At 47.4% G+C, this 19,050-nt stretch overlaps 5 protein-coding genes across 6 annotated transcripts; 3 read left to right on the top strand and 2 right to left on the bottom strand.

Moving 5' to 3' along the window:
* Positions 1-344: 344 nt before the first annotated feature.
* On the top strand, positions 345-8,670 carry LOC27206576 (acidic phospholipase A2 PA4). Of its 2 annotated transcripts, XM_016180880.3 has the most exons (4): positions 374-710; positions 6,465-6,633; positions 6,690-7,142; positions 8,392-8,670. In XM_016180880.3, exons 2-4 carry the CDS (start codon positions 6,473-6,475, stop codon positions 8,489-8,491), a joined length of 714 nt encoding a protein of 237 aa, XP_016038090.1. In that variant the 5' UTR covers positions 374-710; positions 6,465-6,472; the 3' UTR covers positions 8,492-8,670. The 2 variants fall into 2 exon arrangements, with proteins under 2 accessions (XP_016038089.1, XP_016038090.1); XM_016180879.3 differs by lacking the exon at positions 8,392-8,670 and having other exon boundaries at positions 345-710; positions 6,690-8,352.
* Positions 8,671-8,926: 256 nt separating this feature from the next.
* Positions 8,927-16,827, bottom strand: LOC6739975 (nuclear cap-binding protein subunit 1). Its single transcript, XM_016181033.3, has 7 exons — positions 16,493-16,827; positions 15,095-16,433; positions 14,930-15,033; positions 9,862-10,350; positions 9,672-9,796; positions 9,407-9,595; positions 8,927-9,339 (listed from the first exon to the last, which is right to left on the bottom strand). Exons 1-7 carry the CDS (start codon positions 16,533-16,535, stop codon positions 9,226-9,228), a joined length of 2,403 nt encoding a protein of 800 aa, XP_016038087.1. The 5' UTR covers positions 16,536-16,827; the 3' UTR covers positions 8,927-9,225.
* LOC27207305 lies at positions 12,117-14,924 on the top strand. The gene is made up of 3 exons (XM_039297209.2): positions 12,117-12,441; positions 12,621-12,850; positions 12,925-14,924. The coding sequence occupies exons 1-3, from the start codon at positions 12,400-12,402 to the stop codon at positions 14,813-14,815; spliced, it is 2,163 nt and encodes a 720-aa protein (XP_039153143.1). The 5' UTR covers positions 12,117-12,399; the 3' UTR covers positions 14,816-14,924.
* A 207-nt stretch (positions 16,828-17,034) lies between the features above and the next one.
* Positions 17,035-18,276, top strand: LOC6725116 (torsin-like protein). Its single transcript, XM_002106106.4, has 2 exons — positions 17,035-17,307; positions 17,368-18,276. Exons 1-2 carry the CDS (start codon positions 17,112-17,114, stop codon positions 18,195-18,197), a joined length of 1,026 nt encoding a protein of 341 aa, XP_002106142.2. The 5' UTR covers positions 17,035-17,111; the 3' UTR covers positions 18,198-18,276.
* On the bottom strand, positions 18,233-19,021 carry LOC6725115 (39S ribosomal protein L30, mitochondrial). The gene is made up of 2 exons (XM_002106105.4): positions 18,788-19,021; positions 18,233-18,707 (listed from the first exon to the last, which is right to left on the bottom strand). Exons 1-2 carry the CDS (start codon positions 18,913-18,915, stop codon positions 18,293-18,295), a joined length of 543 nt encoding a protein of 180 aa, XP_002106141.1. The 5' UTR covers positions 18,916-19,021; the 3' UTR covers positions 18,233-18,292.
* Between the last annotated feature and the right edge of the window lie 29 nt (positions 19,022-19,050).

Here is a 19,050-nt window from a genome sequence, read left to right as displayed (position 1 = left end):
TCTTCTTTATTTTGTACTTAACTTTTGGACGCATCTTCGTGGGCGTGGCCAGGGGCGTGGGGTGGATTTGGCCAAAATTAAGGGGGCTTAAGAATGTTATAGTTTCGATATGAAATGCATGCACATAAGCAGTTACACAAATTGTCCACGACCAAGATGAAAAGCAAGCAGTATTTCGATTGAATTGGAATTTTATGCTGAAGGTGCCATCGTGCTGTGGAATTATTTTTGCCTTTGGCCAAAAACCCCCGTGGGCCACGCCCCTGGGCGACCTGCAGCTTCCGCTGGCGACGACGTCGGCTTCTCGGTTTCGGTTTCTTGGCCTGGCTCGCTGCTTTTCAATTTGTTGGTGTTTTTTTTTTGTGTTTTCATGATTTTTTCATGTCTTTTTTGGTTTTTGGCCAAGTCCAAGTTTAACAGCGCTCGACGCGCCAGAATCAAGTTCAGTTGCGCCGCAAACGCGTCGCGGAAATGTTTCGCTGCTTCAGCTGCTGCTGCCACCGTCCGAAAGACATCGAAGTCGAAGCCGAAATTTAATTTCAATTTTAATTTACAACTTAAAGCCATATTTAAGCAACGCGCCGCCGTCCTCTTTGAATTCCGCATCCTTGGCAACCGTTACCGCACCAGAACACATAGCAAAACCCGATACAACGAAACGGGAATCCAACCCGTTTGATAGTTTACTCCTTCCTTCCTAAAGTTCTCAGGTAAAAATTGTGCTGCATTTGCTGGTTTTTTGTTTTTTTTTTTTGTCGTGTTTTTGAATGTTTCTCATGTGAAGTGCGTAAACCTGTCCTTGCCGTTTCGTTGCGGTTTTTCCTGCTGCTGCCTTTTGAAGGTCACTCACGCACGAAGGCCGCGCCCAGTGGGTGGTGGCCAATATACATATATTTTGGGGGCGGAATGGGCCAAATGTCAAAAGGTGAAGGCAGCCAGGCGGCCTTGGGATTAAAGCACAGCTTTCCCCGCCGCATCGACGAGTGAAAGTGGGGGATTGGGGGAAATCGTAAGGACACGAATCAAGTAAAAGTAAATTCTTCGCTGGAATTAGTGATCGAAAAATGGGAACCAACAAGTGTGCAGTAACCTAAGGATATTAAAGATATTCCGGAGGCCTTGACCACTTACCAGTTTAATGGTTTTAAAAAACTAAGCACCTAACGAATTCAAACTAAAGGGTTTGTGTTGAAAACAACTAAATCTGTTCTCGTTAACAAATATTTTCGATTTTTACCAATCTAAACAGACATATAAAGGATATGATAAATACTATAAATAAATTACTATTTGATGGTTAAAAAAAGAATGCATGGATGTGCATTGATTGTAGTTCAAGGATAATTAAAATTCTGCTGAATAGTATTAGAACTTTCGGATTTCCATCAAGTTATCCGATGATCCGTTTGACTGTGCAGTGTCGAAGTGCTGATGAAACCATCAGCAATCACTTAGAAGCCCCACCCAGTGTTCCAAAAAAATCTGAAGGCGGCTCTTCGGCAGAACCTCTTGTCATTTTGGCCAGCATTTGCATGCCAAACACTTCTCGCCGCCAGTCGGATGATGTGGATTTGTGGACACATCTAACTGGCAACTTGGTCAAATATTTGGGCGGCCAATCAGCAAGATCTTCCCAACATTTTTGGCAACTACGATCCACTGCGATGGCATTACCTCGACAAGCCGTGAAATTTGCTTAGCGATTAGCACACGTGGTGGTGGTCGGTCGGTCGATGGGAAGGTCGGTCAGTGATTTGTATTTGTATTTCTTATACGCTTTTCGGCACAAAATTCTCGACCATTTTCGCCAATTGCGAAAGGCAACAATATGTTGTTCTTGGCTAACTTCCGATCGATCGGTTTCACCGCGTAGACAAGCCATCCTCGAGATTTTCTGTGCTGTGGAGAGTCGCTTCCTCTATTTCAGGCAATTAACGCCTTGTCTTTACTTTCGGTTTTCGATTTCAGTCTAAATCTGTAGTGCCAGTGCTACTATGACCATCTTTTGTCTTGCGACCTTGGACGGGGGAGGGGGCCGTTCAATGACCGACACTGTGCAGTTAGCTATATGCATATCGATCCGCCTACCGATCGAGATCTATGCAAAGACAATGACCAGCCTCTGTTTGCTCTTTGATTGGCCCTAATTCGATCGTCTCCAGCTGACACCACTCTACTGACTTTACGATCACTTTCCAAAATATCCCACTCACATCATCAGGCTTCTAAGATATGTGATAACTGCCCTTTATGAGCGCGAAAGTGTTAATTATATAGTTGAGGAAATCAGCTAATACCAGGACTTCGATGCTATTACATGAACATGAAATCGAAGAAAACAACGAACTTAGGAAATCCCATCGATTTCTGTATAGAATATAGGCCGCTATTGTGTGTGTGTATGCTGCACTTGAACTTGACCCCATTTTTATTATTATTTTTTTTTTTTTGGCCCGGAGGACAAGGACGGAGATTCGATTCCTTTATGAGCGGGGCACGTCGGAAGGTCTGCTCTGCTCGGCGGCAATTACGGCGATTATCGGCCAAGAGATACGCGACTGTGACAGTCCACCACGCAATTACCACGTTTCAACTGGGCAACTGGCGTCCAAACAAAAGTGTCAGTCAGTGTATAAACGGCGGCGATGCGATGAGGGGCCCCCCTTTTTTTTTTTTTTTTGTATTTTAGGGAGGGGATTACAACTTGTTATTGTGGCTTTTAAGAACCAGCGTTTTCCATTCCATCTGCAGCGTGACATTCAAAATGCAAACGAACGCCGCAAACCAGTTTCGGATGCGTCCAAGTGAAGGGCTGCTTCTCAACGGAACCAAAAAAAAAAAAAAAATTAAAAATAAATAAAAACAATAATGAAAACAACGACTAGCCAAAAACAGGAGATCGTTGATTGATGATCTGATCTGATCTGTGGATCCGAGACACGCCCGTTCACTCAGAAGACTTTAGTAGACATATCAAAGTTCAAACTTTGACCAAGGTACAGAAACATTCCCCCGGGGTTTAATGGCCCCCAAAAGCAGCCGAGCACTACAGTGAAACCTCCAATTTGGCAAATAAAAATCCAGACATATATAGCCTTTGAATTACATGCACTTATATCGTAAAAGATCTACAAAAAGCGCGTTAAATTTCGACCGGCACGTTTTATTATGCCGAAATAATTATGTTTGTTTTAATTGCACACTAAGTTAACTAATGGCAGTGAAGCTAAGAATATGGAATTTAAGGTTATGGAAGCATGTCCATGTAAAGAAGGATCTTTGCTTCATAAAATCAGTGTCACATTTTCATGTTTTGACTGTAACATCGCCAAATGAGTCTTAAAACGGCAAGTCCGACTGGTTCAAGCAACTGAAGACCCAATTTAAATATGCCGATCACTTTAAGGCTGATTTTCTCAAATTAATTATTTTGAAAATTTTTGCATTTTTTTTGAGCTGAATTTTTTGCGAAAAACGATCAAAATTTGACATTTCCAGACTTGAACGCCACTCGATTTAAAATTTCACAACGAACTCAGCGATATATGACATTCTATATTCGGACAAATATTTACTTTGTAGTCGACTAAAAACTGATTATTTTAGAGTGAAATATTGGGATTTGATTTTTGTCAAAAATAAGATCGTTTTAATGCAATTTTTTCATACAACTTTGCCAAAAAGGGTCATAGAACTAAAATAATGGCAGGTTTGTGCAGATATTTAGCCACTCTAACTAAATCTATTCAAATCCTGCTGATTTTATCAAAAAAAAAATTTGGTCAATTTTCGCATTTTTGATAAGGGGTAAAAATTAAGGGGAATTAAGGGGTCATAAAATTTTTCGAAAAATTGTCAAAATTTAATATTTCTAGGCTGGAATGCCAGTTTGTTGGAAATTTTATAACGAATCCAACGATGTATGACATTCTATATTTGGAGAACTTTTATAGGTGTTGTTGACAAAAAACTAATTCCTTTTGGGCTAAAATTTGGGATTTCGGATTCGAAAAATGGTCAAAATTAAACATTTTTAGGCTGAAATGCCACTATACACCACCACTTGGCATTGATTTGGACCTGAAAATCCTTTTTTTGGTGGAACATTTGGCTTGAAATGTTTTACAAGGACTTTTCATTCTAAATTGGCTAAAATGAGTCGCAGATCGTAAGGAACGACTGTACAAGGAGCTTATCAATGCATCCCATTCTATATTCACAGATTTCGAAAAACTTATTTTCGAAGAATTCTTCGGTAGTTCAAAGTAGTAGAAGTTTGACTGTAATCTCAAACGATTTGATCCGACGTTGATCTCATTCTGCTGAGTGACAGCTTAAAGCCAAAGTTATAGCGATCTATAAACGGTTTAAGTATATGTACCTTTGTTTTTTTTTTTTTATCTGAATTTACCTGGGAGTTGGGTCAATGTACTTGAGGTCTATAAACACGCCGATGGAAATGGAAGCAAGCGAACTGGATTCACTTTTGATTTCGAATTTTGTTTTCGTTTTCTTTGGCACTGGCGCGGCCGAGAGATCGAAAGACTGGCTTATTATGCTACCAAAATTAAAGAGCCAAAAGCAAAAGCATTGACATTGAAAATTATGCGAACAACAGAGGTCCAATATGTTTCGCTCGGCAAAAAAATAAAAAAAAAATTAAAAAAAATAAGAAGAAAAAAAGGCGAAGATGGTGTTTACACTGAGTTACTTGCGTTCACCGATAGATAGAATGGAATGGAATGGTGTGGTGTGGTAATTGATTACCAATTGTTGTCACTTGTCGGTGCGAATTATTAATGCGAATTGCGATTGATGGGCTCCATAAATAACCATAAATGCGATCAAATAACAATTGATCTGAGGGCGAAGCAATTCGCGAGTGGAGTGACAGCCAAGTTCAGCCGATATGGATGACAAGGGGGCAGCGAGGCTCCGCCAGTGGCTTTTCCCAGGGGCGTAGCTCGGATGGGGGCTATCTAATAGTCAATCCAAATGGATGGCATGTCTGGTGGTGTGTTTTTGTTTGGCTCACTTACGCCCATGTCCCAAAGTTCTCACGCTTTTCCACCTGGGATGGCACACGGCCGCACCCCCTTTCGTTGCCCACCCACGCACAGTGGGGCAAATGGGGCAACAATTGTGCAAACAACATAAATAATACTTATAATAAGCGGCCGCAAGGTGCCATCATTCATTATTCTCGCGCTTTACAAGCCATGTGCAGTGGAACGTGATGGGTACAATTGGTTCCTTGGCCCGGCTTAAAAAAAAAAAAAAAGTGGTAACCAGTTGGTGGCGTAGCGTAAACGTGGAGCAGGCAGATGGGAGAAGAATCAAGTTGGCGTCATACATAGATTGTCTTCACTTTTTCTCCATTTTGACTAATTAACAGTGCTGGCCGACGGACGGATGACCTTCACCTTTTGCGAGCTGGCCAAAAAGCAAAGGTGGTGGATGGCGAAGAAGCGAAGCCAAAGAATTGGTAACAAGCTGACGCCTCCTCCACCTTCAACTGACCCACTAAAAACGACAAAAAGAAAAAACAAAAAAAGAAGCGACGCCGCTCTTCCTGGCTGTTTATTCAATTTTATTTCGTGCCATTCGAAAAAATGTTTTTTTTTTATTTTTTTTTTTTCATTTCGGCTGAGGTTTGGCCGTTGGGGTAGGTCACTAACTGGGGGTCTCCTACAGCTCCCCTTTCCCCCCATCCAATTTAATACCGTTCGTTCGTAAGCCATCGCCTTTTATTTTGCAAATTGTCTTGGCTGCCTTCTTTTTGTATCTTTGCCCACGATCATTTGTTTTGCGATGCCTTTTGTTTTGATCGTGGACTTTACAGTGGTAAAAAACCATATAATAAATGCTCAAGTTTCGTATAACAATTAATTTAGCGTACCTAAACGCTAAAATAATCGTATTTTGAATCCTGTTTGCCAAACAATTTGTAAATTTTCCAAAATTCTAAAGATCTTTAATGAAGATTGGAAAGTATTTATTTGCCTGTTTCCATTTTTTTCCATTTTTTTATGATATATACTAGTAGTAATGTATATGTTACATTTCACTACATGCGCAGCATATGCAGACATCATGAAAATGATAATTTGAGCGTATCAATGTTGTGATTATCATAACAAAATGCCAAGTTTAGTCATTCATATTCATGTAGACGATATTGATATGGATATAGTGGCGAGTCATAGACCCCGGGCCACTGTGCACAGTTATGGATATTTGATTCTGTTCGCGGCCAGAGGTCAAATCGCATAAGCGGTCCATAGAAATGCAAAAAGCGAGTTGCTAATGATGGCCCACATATCACATGCATACATAGACTCGCACCATATCGCCACATTATCGCGCCGTCAGCTCAGCCAAGCAGATATTACATGCCAGATCAGCCACGCCCCCTAATTGCTATATACACATACGTATATATCCTCTTTTATTTCCTATCTTAGTTGGCGCCATGAGGGAACCACTGCCCGTGGCGGTAGTGCTCCTGTTCCTGTGGCTCGGCTCGGCGATGCCACCCACATCTGGATCGGCGGTGCTCATCTCCGACATGACCATGAGCGTCATGGTGGAGCTATCCTCGCGACATCCCTTCTGCAAGATGCACACAGACCGGTGAGTCCTGCTTTATAGCTGAAAAGGCGGAAATAATACCTCTTATTGTCCGCTAGTGGTGATATCCAGCGCATGTTGCTGCAATCGGATCCGCGACGCATACGCCAGGTGCCGCGGGAGTCGGTGATGGAGCTGGAGGAGGTGTGCCGCCGGCAGGGATCCTATGGCCACGAGTTCCGCGGTGGACTGGGCTTCATCTATCCGGGCACGAAGTGGTGCGGCCCGGGCACAGCGGCCACCAGCTACGACGACCTGGGCGCGCACGCTCGCGAGGATCGCTGCTGTCGCGAGCACGACATGTGTCCCGATGTGCTGAATGTGGGCGAGTGCCGGCGGGGATTGTGCAATCGCGGCACATTCACGAGAAGCCACTGCGACTGCGATGCCCGGTTCAGGCGATGCTTGCAGGCGGCGAACACGGAGACGGCCAATACGCTGGGCGCCATCTTCTACAATGTGGTGCAGGTGACGTGCTTCCAGGAGCGGAGTCCCTGCTCGGCACACCAGAGGTTCGAGGACTTCTACTACCGCACCGATCACTGTCCGGCGGAATTCCGGCAGGCGGATCTCTATCTGCCGCCGCACGGTGACAATCTGATAGCCAAGATCCTGGCCCATCCGCAGGGCCGGGCCCTGGCCGCTCCGGCCTGGACGATTCCCGCCAAGTCGACGGCGCGCCGTTGGGGCGTCAAATTGGCCAGCGTTGGCTTGGCGGCGGTGAATATCCTGCGGGAGGTGGTGCAGCGACCCCGACTCCTGTGGGACAGCCTGCAGGCGCCGGTCTCCAGGGAGCTGCCACCGTCGCAAAGATATCACGATCCGGGCTACCACTACGAGCGACCCGGACCCGGCTCGTCCTACGGATATGGCCAATACAGTGGTCGCGGTTACGGGGGCTTCGACTCCCCTTGGAGTTAATTGCGGTACCACGAATGCCCCCGAAGACTGTTCTGAGCGATTGGGTGGAGTCCACTGGTCACGCGAAATAAGTTCCGGATGGCGGGTGATTCAAAAGGGAGTTGTAAATGATATACATACTAGACTAGAGCTAGGCAGGATTATAGATGCAGTATGGATACATTCCGTTCGCCATCAACTTCAATTGCCAAAGAAAAGAGCAGCAAGTACACTTTAAGAATATATCGCCCCAATCAAGTTAGTCGGCGCGAATTCTTTGTTTCATCCTGTTTTATATTCTGCTAAAGTTTTCATTCTGACGGGCACTTATTATTCTGGAAAAGTTTCATTGCCATCGGCTTTGCCATCTTGGCGTGGGAAGAGAATGGGAATTGATACTTTAAATGGGTTTTATTGTGTAAGATACCCTTTTGTGAGTCACTAAGTAAGGTAAGGTAAAGAGGTAGCTTTTAAGCAGACAAACTTGAGGCCCTTAAGCAGGCTTCACTGTACTCGTAGGCCTTGTAAAATCGGAATCGGATTTTTTTTATAGAATTTGAAGATTACGGATACTCTGCCAACCGGGTAACTATTTGCTAGACCACACATTGATGGACCCGCCCAACTGCTCCCGCTTAGTATTAGTAGTCATAAGTTGCAGTCCCGGCTCCGCTAGGGAGCCGCAATCCTAGCCACTTAGCTGCATGTGTGATTGCCATTAACGTTCTGCATGTACCGTGTTCACTAGTTGACCCTTTTGACCATAGTTGTTCATTGACCATAGACAGTTGTGCTGTAGAAATAAACTCACTGAGAATCGCATGCCTGCGCTCTTCCTTTCCGGTAAATGAATTCGATTAGAGCCGGATACAATCAAACGGAACAGGAGGCCATCTGCGCCCAGTGGCAGTATCAGCCGTCGGAGAAGTATGTGCCCAGCCAGCCGAGGACCTCATCCTAAATGGGCAACGTTGACGACCTGGACCAGCTGATGGACTCATGGAAACGGTTACAAATCTACACGGCATTAGCTTATCGCCTAGCTATAGTTATCCTCGATTGCAATTCTTAAACCTGAACGAAAGCCAAAGATCAAAACAGTCGCTCGAAACTAGATGGGAAAATATATATACACATATATATTTTCATATATTAAATGCATACAAAACAGATCTATATATATAAATATATATATATATATATGTATACACACAAAAACGTACATATAAATAAATATATTTACCATGACAATAAAGTGTTTTTCTAGCGCCCAAAAGTATTCACTTGATGGGGCTTCCTCAAATGGTTTTCATTGCATATTTTGTGGGATGACAAATAGTTTATTTTCAATAACTAATCTTACGTATGTATGTGCCCCACCTAAAGAATCTTCCACTTAACATTGTATTTTGATGTCCATCTTGGTCTTTATCCTTATAAAGAAACTGCCTATTCGACTTTATTGGTCTGAGCTTTTCTCATTCCTGTTGTTAACTTTTCGCGTCGTTTACAAAACATAAAAAAATTATCTCTAATCTAGTGTGTTTTTCTGTATGGTGTATGGGTATGGAACAGCTAAGTTCCCGAAATCATATGCCTACAGTTCGATCTATCTGGGCGAACTTTACAAACTCAAATTCATCATCGATATATGTAAAATGTGGTGTTTTGGGCTGCGCTTTCTCAGCTCATCCTTTAGGCACGCAGGGCCACAAACTGTTGGAACACTTCCAAGATGTGTGTGTCCAGGTCGGATGTGAATAGCAGTGTTTCCAAGGTGCTGCTGTACTTCTGAACTTGCTCATGATGCTGTGAGGATTGTGAGGAATGTCTAGAATTAGTACAGTCTGTGGGCACTTGCGAAACGATCACCTACCATAAGGAAGACCTGCTGCAGACGTCCGATTGTCCAGCGATACCAATCCGTGTCTGGATCACGGCCGTCCGTATCGGAGCGCAGCAGATGCTCGGAGAGAATCATGATGAATCTCTGGAAGACGATGAGGAACAGACGCTTCTGGTTCACATTCGCCGCCTCCAATTTCTCCTCCATGCGCTCAACCACCTGGAAACGATGATGAAAATGAAAGTGTCTAATTTTCGTTTCGTTCTCGATTGCGTGTGGAATGGTGTGGACTCACCTCCTCGGATGGCTTGTCAGCGTGTGTGATGGGCTTCTTCCTTTTATGCGAAGAATCATCCTCCGAATCGCTGGACGAAGAGTCCGCCTTCGCAAGCTTGTCCTTGGCCTCGCTCAATTCGGAATCTAGATGAGGAATTATCCGGTAATTCATATATCTTGGGAACAAAACGAAAAACATCGAAACTCACTCAGCTTGATCACGTGCTTGTTCATCTTCTTGATCGTCAGATGGAGAATTTCCCAGAGATACAGTTTCGTGAACTCGCCGGTCATTTCCTTGGAGAAGATCCACGTGGCCACCGCTGAACAGTCGACGATCTGCAGTTTGAGCAGCTTGTCGATAAGGACCACCATCATTTGCTGGTGCGAGGACCACAGCTCGAAGATGTTGTGCAGGATGCAGATCTGCGCCTCCTCCGTTTCGGCCAGTGCGCGGAACACCGAGTGGAATTTGGATATGGCCGCAAAGCTGTGCGAAAACGACTTCGAGCCCAAGTTCAGCAACGTCTGGACGAACACATCGATCTTCAAGGCATTGAAGCTGCCGTCAGACATCTCCTCGCCGCTATACCCGCTGTTCGGTATATCCTTCAATATGTTGACCACCTCCTCGGGCGTGCACTTCTGCCGGATGGCCACCACCAGTTGATGGGCCACCGTTGTTCCCGGCAAGCTGGCTGTTGTTGAGGAAATGATTCAGATAATTTGTTTACATTGGCTTGCATATTAGCTCAACTTTAATCCTTAGCAGATAGAATAACAAGAACAATAAACTTATTTATAACTTTCTGGTACTGCTATCCCCTTCTAATTCATTCAATTAGGACTTGGGCTTACTTTAATGGGTAATTGCTTGTCGTTAGACTTCCTAGACAATGCGATTGCCGTTGTTCCTAGTTAGGTGACACTTTCGTTGCAATTCGCATTTCATTGCTTGGTTATGTGGTCCATGGCGTGGAACCAAGCGGCACCACTCCACTCCACACACGCATCCAAAGCCAAACATCGAGCAAATCCAAGCTCTGCGTGGTGCGTTACTAATGACGGTTGTGCTCCAGCTCAGGCAAACCACCCGCCACCGGAGTTCCCCGCCTGCTCCCCGATTACGTGCAGTTTATTGGCACTTGCGTCAATTATGTCAAAGTGGAGATCGGGCGGAATGGGTTCCCAGTCGTGGAACGGAGGGGCTAATTATGCGGCCGTTTGGCAAGCCAATGTATTGGCAAATAAGCATTTTATTGTTCACATATGGGTGGCAATTTGTGATGTGGTTGTGATAAAAGCAAACTAAAAGGGAACTCTGGAAAAGAGAAAAATGTGGCCACTCATCTACGTTCCATACCTTCATCTAGCCCGCTTTAACCTTTGGCTCAAATCAGTTTGGCCAAGAATTCCAAATGCCTGTAGACAATGTCAATGGTTTGGGAGTTTCGGATGTGTCAAGATCATGCGGTGCTTTTTGTTCAGCTGCCAGTGGAAAAATTCGCACATATTTGGGCCTCATAATACCAACAAATGACTGCTTATGTTCGCTAACAAAAAATAAAAAAAAAATAATAAACAAACAACCCGCCTATTCATGCCATCGCCTCCAAATAACTTCACTTAAAAGCCAGAATTAAAGATGCTTTCACGGGAATCTGATTTTCAGCTCAAATTGAGCGTATCGATCGGTGGGAAAGGGAAGTACTTTCGTGCACTCGGTTAGAGTTCAATGTTGATGGGCGGGGATTTGTCTTATCCACCGGGTCATCTAGCGTTTGGATCCGTGACAGGAAAGACAGAGAACAGAGAAGCCCGGCGCAAGGTGAAATCGCCACACGGAACCGCCAGAGGAGCGACAAGAGCCAGAACGGGGCGATTCCGAGCGGCGAAGGGAGGATGGGCGTCGTTGAAAGGGAAACTCCAGCCAAGCGAACCACCACCACTCATATCTCAATGGAAATCTAAGGCAAAGTTTGGGCTTAAATGGAGGCTATGGCTATAGCCAAAATGAAATCAAAATCAAGAAGCCCAGAACGATCTATGCCAGCGTAGTGGAACTTGGTATACCCTCCGTGAATATCAACAATAATTCCATAACCAGCGACACTACTGATTGGCAATAAAGTTCTGTGATAAAACCTTTTTTCCAATATGACCAACTTTTTTTGTTGACCAACTCTGGTTTTCAAAAGACCGCCATTGTTTGAGAAGGGTATCCAGCCGTGCTCCACATCCACACACATGTCTTGGATGCCAGTGTACCGCCCGCCCGCCGTGGCTGTTGCATAAACGACTCCAGCTGCGACTCCAACTTCTCGGGCCTGTGGACTTCATTCACTAAGCTATGCAAAAAGCCCAAGAAAGAGAAAAAAAAACTCATATGTGTGAGTGGCTTCAGATTGCGCAAAGAGCCTCCGCCGCCGGCAACGCATCGCTTGGCTGCCCCAACGAAAGCAGCTTAGATGGATGGAGTTGGCTGATGGCCACAGAAGCTACCGGAGCCACCGAAGCTACAGAAGCCACCGAAGCCACAACAGCTCCGCTCCAGACGTCACCGTGCATTATTAGCGAGCGCAACTGGCGGACGCGTTTCAGTCGCTTCTTCAAGCGCGCGCACTTCAAACGCATCTCGGAAAATCGCTGCCGCCTTCGTTTGCTTAGTTTCAGTGACTTCTGTTTTTTTTTGTTTTGTGTCCATTTTGTGTTTATGCGTTGATGTGCTAGGTGTGCTTGGCCAGACAATGAGGAATCTCTGCTGGCTACTGGCTGTTCCCATGGCAATCGTAAGTTGAGCGAAAGCGTGGACAAGTGACCGCGATATGTTCTTAGTTTTTGGATACCATGTGCATATTTTGTAAACCAGTGAGCAAGTTTTTTTTTTTGTTTTTTTTTTTTTTTGTAATTTTTGAATGAAAGTATATCCTTGTTCCAAATGTGCATTGCCTTATTCGCTCTTTTGCAGCTGCCCCTGGGTTGTGCCATTGTGGGTGCAGGTCGCGATCTCCTGTTGACGCCGAGGCAAGGACATCAGCTGAGTGGCAAGCGGATCTTCTACGAGGAGCCGGCGGAGGAAAGGGTACTGAACCAGAGGCGCAGCCAATCGGCGCGTCCTTGGGAGCGAACCCTGAAGCATGTCACATACGTGACCCTCTTCACCGATGCGGCCATGGGCGCAGCAGCTGGAAATCTAAGGTAGGCTGGCCAGCTTGGCTCCGCACGCTCTCCTTTGTACGCTCATGGTAATACAGAGATTGATGCTCGGGCAGCCAGCTGCATGAGTATCACGACTTCCTGCAGACTCCATACGCGCCGGCTGATGACCAGAGAGGAGGAGCTGCGACTGGAGGAGCGCCATCCGCGCGCTTCGGCGATATTATGACCCTGGCCAAGGGCTACTTGGAGCAGCTGCCAGGACCCGGCAACGCATCCTCCTATCGCTTCGTGGAGGGCGGCACGTGCTACCAACTCAATTGCCCCAACTCGAATCCCAAACAGCGACGAGCCTTGTGGCAGGTTCAGCGCATCCGTCATCGGGACGGGGACAAGGGTCGTCACTACCACTACGAGATGAAGTTCAGTGTGACACCGCTCGACCACAAGGCCTGGCAGCCGCATCACCAACAGATGAGCTACATCCAAAAGGAGTCCGACTATCCAGCCAGTTTCGGGCGTTTGGCACATGATCAGGGCTTTGCCCAGCGCCGCCAGGATAGGGAGAGATATGGTGCTGCAGCCGGTGGAAGCGGTGGAAACGCGGAGCAGTCGCAGGCGACCTTTGTCCACGGCATTTTTCAGCCAGCTCCGCCGCCAAAACTCAACATCGGTGAGTATTTAAAGGGCGCTGTGGCGCAAGGCGGTCCGAAAATAGAGCTATTTCCTGGTCTGCTCAATCTGGGACTGCGACCCAATTATGTGGTCCCGACTACTTTTCGTCCAAGCTATCCGGCTGCGCTGAAATTTGGCACTCATCCGGAATTGGAAAGATTCCCAACACATAACGGAGAACTGGGTAATGCTGGTAATGCTGGTCCAGCGGTCCCTGGGGATTTGACAGGCATTTCGGGCGCTGTGACCCATCATTTCCATCACCATTTCTATGTGGCACCTGGTGCCGGCGATGCCCAATTGCATCCGGAATTGGGCTATCGCTTGCCCAACTCCTCGCCTCCAGAACCGATCACACCGGCCTCAAACGTATATACCCATCATCAGACAGTGCAGTTTCCCAGCTCCAATTCGGGTTCTTCGGAATCTCTGGAGGAACAAGAGCAGGATTTACTGCTGCGGACACCACAAATTTATGGACAGGCTTCCAAGTATCAAACAGCCAAGCTGCCACCTTTGCTTATCTATGCGGGCGGCAGTTCTAGCGATGAGGACAAGTCCTTTGTCCAAAGCGAACCGCTGGAGGAGACCGTCTATCGCTATTCCGAGCCGGACCCTTTATATGTCCACCAGAACCCCATCGATGTGCTGCAGGATAAGCAGCCGCCAGAGGAGGAAACCGACAGGGGACAGCATCAAGAGCTGGCAAGTGACCAAAAGCGAGGGGAACAGCGGCCAGTGGTCAGTCTGGAGCAGCCCGAACTGAGCACAACTGCTGCAGCAACCACTGCGGCAGCGCCATCTCCCAGCGCTGGCACCACCACTGAAACTGCAAGCACTGAGAGATCCACACACGTCATCCCCACCACGAGCGCCAGTTTTGTGTCCACCTCCACGCACTTTAGTCCATTGCGCACCATTAGTAGGTATCGCACCACGCCAAAGATAACAGCTGGCCGATCCACCACAACCACTACATCCACCAGCACGGAACCACCGCTGAACAAGTGGGCCAAGCGGCGAAAGGAGCAGGACAGCAAGGCCAAGAGCAGTCACCGCCACGAAGCCTTTGTTAGCACCACTTCGTCCACCAGCACCACCAGCACGACAACTTCCACCACACCACCTCCGCCGTCCACGACAGCTCCATCCACTCGCGTTCCATTGGCACCGCCACTGCCACCGGCACCACCATCCAAGGAAGTGGTGGAGGTGCTCACCCAAAAATCGGTTAGTCGATCTGTGAGCATCAAAGTGGGCGAAAACGGCGAGGAGATACCCATCATTGTGGACGACGAGGAGAACGAGGTGAAGCCAGTGCTGACTAATTAGCTGCCTACCACATACAAGAAATCCTAATTATTATCCTATATGTAAGCCTAGCCGTAAGCACACTTAATCCCACAATAAATTCAAGTAATCCGTACGGCACGGGGTCAGACTCACCTGCCTCCTCGTTGGCGTACTTGTAATTGGGCACTGGCGTCAAGGGTATCAACTTGGCGTAAGTCGTTGGCATCATTTCCGTAATGCGCTGATGATACGAAAGGCTGTCAAAGATGTATGTAGTTGAGAATCAATGGATTGTACACAGACACGGGTATAACCTACCGTAGGCACTTCTGCAGCACCTCCTGGATGAATTTGGGACGCGGATGCTCGCCGTCGAGGAGCAGGCAGCTGTCCCACTCGTCCCACGACCATGTGAACTTAAAGTTGCTCAGGTGATAGGAGAACCAATTGACGAACCGATCGAAACATGACGTGTTCATCGAGTCGATGCGCATAAAAAGAATTTCGGTGGCCTGGGCCAGAACCTGGGGCAGCGTGGCCGGCTGCAGTTTGCAGAGTTCGATCAAAATGGAGCCGTAGCAGATGTCCAGATAGCGCGGCGTGGGCATGTGGAAGAGCTCGGCGAAAACGACCTCGACGATGCAGTACTCCAGCGGGATCTTGTGCTTGTATGGAAAGCTGAGCAGCTGGGCGGCGCAGTCCTTTCGCTCGTGATGGTATGTTTCAATGATATGGTGCAGATGCTCCTCAATCAAAAAGCGCTCTATTGAGTGGGCACCCGGCAGATTGGGCCCATCGGGGCAGTCGGTGTAGTCGAACATGCGGTACACCACCCAGGGCATGGGATACTCAAAGTTGTCGTGATGTGGCGGCGGCACAATCGTGGGCAGATTGTGCTGCAGTGCCTCGCAAAGTATCGAATCGAATACGAGGTAGGGTCGTGGTATATGCTTCTCCGCCCAATTGTCCTGCCGCAACTTCCGTATCTGAGCCCACAGGCAATCCAAGTACTCCTCCTGTGGATGCGGAGCGTCTGAGGACCACACCCTCAGCGCATTGTGGTGCTTCTTGGAGCGTTTGTTTAGATAAACCTCGATCCTAAGCAACAGGGACTCCAGGGCAGACTCCTTCTTCTCGTAGAGATCGCGACCCACCCAGGGCAGCGTGGAGAGCACAGCAAAGACGAACCAATCGCGACGCACCTGGGGCACTGTATCCTCGTTGGAGACGTCGATCATGGTGTCCAGCAGCTGGAGGAGACTGGTGGCCGAGATGACGTGGCAATTGACCAGGTCGGCCAGAAAGCGCAGCGAGTAGCGGGCGGCATCCCAGCGGCACATCTTGAGGGACTCCTTAAAGGTCTTCACCATGTGATCCACGAACTCACCGCCAAACTTGTAGTTCTTGGCATTGAGCAGGCCCACCAACGTGGTGTAAACGGTACACTTCTCTGGCATTCGCACGGCGCAGTCGGACAGGATGCGCAGGATCTTCAGGCGAAACGTGCCCAGATCGGCCTCCAAAACGGAGACGAGTCCCTCCAGGTTCGATTCCACGGAGGAGGTGCTACGCTCGCCCACCCGCAGTATCAGCGACTCTAGACGATCCTCAATCTCCTGGTTTTCGGACACACGTCTACGCTTGTTGCGCCGGTGATCTGCAATGAAATTCCCCATAAAATGCTCTGCGTGCATGATTACATCGATGCCCACTTACCATAGCCCTCATCCTCCGTGTCGTGAGCCCTCCTGCGACTCATCTTCCCTTGAATTTTCTGTAAATTCGTGGAAAACACCGATCAGCGTTGGTCCTTGGCCACCGGCAGACAGAAAAGCACGCTGATGCTCTTGGACTACTACTCTTGGACCTGGACTTTTTCGGGAATCCTGGACAGGATTTGCTTGACGGATGGGTCTTGCCAATACGTCTATTCTTTCACTGCGAGCGTCAATTAAGTTGCCAACTTTCAAAACAGCTTTGTCACAATTTTCACAAAAAACGCGATGCGATGCTTTTTTTTTTGCCAAAGAACTAAAGATGTGAGGCCATCGATGGCGGGTTCTATCGATAACAGCGTTAGCGGCGGACTGAAAATGGGGAGTGGATGACCGTTTTCTTTGGCTCAATATGCGCAGAATTGCTCTTCTGACTATTGCGGCATACCCAATAAATCAAAAGACACCATTGACTGACTCACAATCAAAGCCTGTTGAATGCCACTGACTGCCACACAACTATCGTTAGAAACGATTGGCGGCAAGTGCTGCAATCGAGTCCTCTAGCTGCCTATCGCTTTTGCCTAAATCTGCATTCCCCCGCTGAATTTCGTTTCTTAATGATGAGCTTTCCACGCATGTTGCCACTGTGCCTTAGCGTGCTTATGATCCTGCCGCATCCCCTCCAGTCGCTGGAGCCCCTGTCCATGGGTGTCATTGGCGGCGCCGTGGCCATGGGGATGTACTTCAAAGAATATACATATTGCCGGTTTTCCGAGTGCTGCGATGACCGGAGCATTCCGGCGAGAATAGATGGTAAGTGAGTAGTTTTGTATGCAACAAAATGCCGGTAGTCATTGCAGCGGATAATTACAGAATTAGAAAAATCCCTGGAACGCACCCTCATTGGCCAGCACATCGTGAGGCAGCATATTGTCCCCGCACTGAAGGCGCACATCGCTTCCAGCGATAAGTCGCGGAAACCGCTGGTGATCAGCTTTCACGGCCAGCCCGGTACGGGTAAGAATTTTGTGGCGGATCAAATTGCGAATGCTTTGTATTTGAAGGGTTCCAAGTCGAACTATGTCACCAAGTATCTCGGACAGGCGGACTTTCCCAACGAGAGTCAGGTGGATAGCTATAAGGCGAAAATCAGTTTGGAGGTGCGACAGACCTTGCGCAGCTGTCCGAGATCTTTGTTCATCTTCGACGAGGTGGATAAAATGCCCAGCGGAGTCTTCGACGCGCTCACCTCGCTTGTGGACTACAACGCCTTTGTCGATGGCACGGATAACACAAAGGCCATCTTCATCTTCCTCTCGAACACGGCGGGCAGTCATATAGCCGGTCATCTGGGTGGTATGATGAAGAATGGTAGGCTGCGCGAGGACACGCGACTGAGTGATTTTGAGCCCCTTTTGCGGAAGGCCGCCTATAACATGGATGGCGGTATGAAAAAGACCACCATGATTGAGTCCCTTGTTATCGATCACTTCATTCCGTTCCTACCGATGGAGAAGGCGCATGTGATCAAGTGCCTGGAGGCGGAGTTTGTTAGGTGGTTCCGCGATCCTACGCAACCGAATGCCCAAGAAATCATCGATGACATCATAAACTCCTCCATTAGTTACGATCGCACGCACAGCTTGTTCGCCATATCGGGCTGCAAGACGCTGGAGAAGAAGGTGGCTATGGCCATTCATTGAGAAAGAGCCGACCGACTCCACATTATAATGCTTTGTTTAGGTTGCGGTTTGTATTCAATAAACTATTTTTACGGAAAAAGGAAAACAAATTTTAACTACCAAGGATTTAGCCACTTGAGGCGGGCATCTTTGCGCAGCAGATCGGTATCCAGTCGCTTGGGCTGCTCGTCGTAATCCTGGCGAGCCGCCAGGCGGCTGTCGATGGGTCCCAAGTCCTTGGTTACCAGACACTCGCCGTTCTCCTTGAGTATCGTATGCCGGACATCCTGGGCAGTGGGCTCTCCGTAGGGAAACGTGACCGGCGTAACCTTAACCAGATGCTTGATCTTCCACAGGCGGGCATTGTTCTCCGGTATGTTCTTGACGACAGTAAAGTCGCTCTGCTTTCCGTCGAGTCCCAGATCCTTGAGGATTCGATTCTCCCAGTAGGGATTGCCCTTCAACGGCTTAATGCGCTGCACCCGGAAAAGTTTCGCCGGCTCTACGGGCGGATCCTGGTGATCCGGAGTCCTGAGCAGGATAGATTTGGCATTAACAAAAGCTGGATTTCGGGTGTTTTCCTTTTATATACGGCACATGTGAATACGCACCTGGGATAGTAGGTGATTCCCTCGAATTTCTGGCCATTTTTGTAGAGGAACTTCTTGTTGTGCTTTCCGTAGCTGCGCACTGAACATGCGCTGCTCTTTAGTGGATTCAGCAGCTTTCCTAGGTTCATCTTAATTTAATGTTTCCCCTTTTTAATAAAATTAAATGCAAAACGCTTATGAAATAATTGATGTTACTCTGCCGATAACAATCACACAGAACATCTGGTTAACTAGTTGCCTATCGATGGGCAGTTATGTAAACC

The sequence above is a fragment of the Drosophila simulans genome, chromosome X (genome assembly GCF_016746395.2).
Source record: "Drosophila simulans strain w501 chromosome X, Prin_Dsim_3.1, whole genome shotgun sequence".
Taxonomy (NCBI): Eukaryota; Metazoa; Arthropoda; class Insecta; order Diptera; family Drosophilidae; genus Drosophila; species Drosophila simulans.
This window is presented reverse-complemented; position numbering and strand designations above follow the sequence as displayed.

Bases quoted from the DNA above. Each gene is read 5' to 3' on its own strand.
- LOC6725115 (XM_002106105.4), bottom strand. From the start codon at position 18,915: ATGAACCTAGGAAAGCTGCTGAATCCACTAAAGAGCAGCGCATGTTCA. The intron at 18,708-18,787 runs GTGCGTATTCAC...TATCCTGCTCAG, and splicing joins GGAATCACCTACTATCCCAG to GACTCCGGATCACCAGGATC.
- LOC6739975 (XM_016181033.3), bottom strand. From the start codon at position 16,535: ATGAGTCGCAGGAGGGCTCACGACACGGAGGATGAGGGCTATG. The intron at 9,596-9,671 runs GTGAGTCCACAC...CATCGTTTCCAG, and splicing joins CTGACAAGCCATCCGAGGAG to GTGGTTGAGCGCATGGAGGA. The intron at 9,340-9,406 runs GTAGGTGATCGT...CAATCCTCACAG, and splicing joins TGCAGCAGGTCTTCCTTATG to CATCATGAGCAAGTTCAGAA.
- LOC27207305 (XM_039297209.2), top strand. From the start codon at position 12,400: ATGAGGAATCTCTGCTGGCTACTGGCTGTTCCCATGGCAATC. The intron at 12,442-12,620 runs GTAAGTTGAGCG...GCTCTTTTGCAG, and splicing joins TGGCTGTTCCCATGGCAATC to CTGCCCCTGGGTTGTGCCAT. The intron at 12,851-12,924 runs GTAGGCTGGCCA...ATGCTCGGGCAG, and splicing joins GCAGCAGCTGGAAATCTAAG to CCAGCTGCATGAGTATCACG.
- LOC6725116 (XM_002106106.4), top strand. From the start codon at position 17,112: ATGATGAGCTTTCCACGCATGTTGCCACTGTGCCTTAGCGTGCTTATG. The intron at 17,308-17,367 runs GTAAGTGAGTAG...GGATAATTACAG, and splicing joins CATTCCGGCGAGAATAGATG to AATTAGAAAAATCCCTGGAA.
- LOC27206576 (XM_016180879.3), top strand. From the start codon at position 6,473: ATGAGGGAACCACTGCCCGTGGCGGTAGTGCTCCTGTTCCTGTGGCTC. The intron at 6,634-6,689 runs GTGAGTCCTGCT...ATTGTCCGCTAG, and splicing joins TGCAAGATGCACACAGACCG to TGGTGATATCCAGCGCATGT.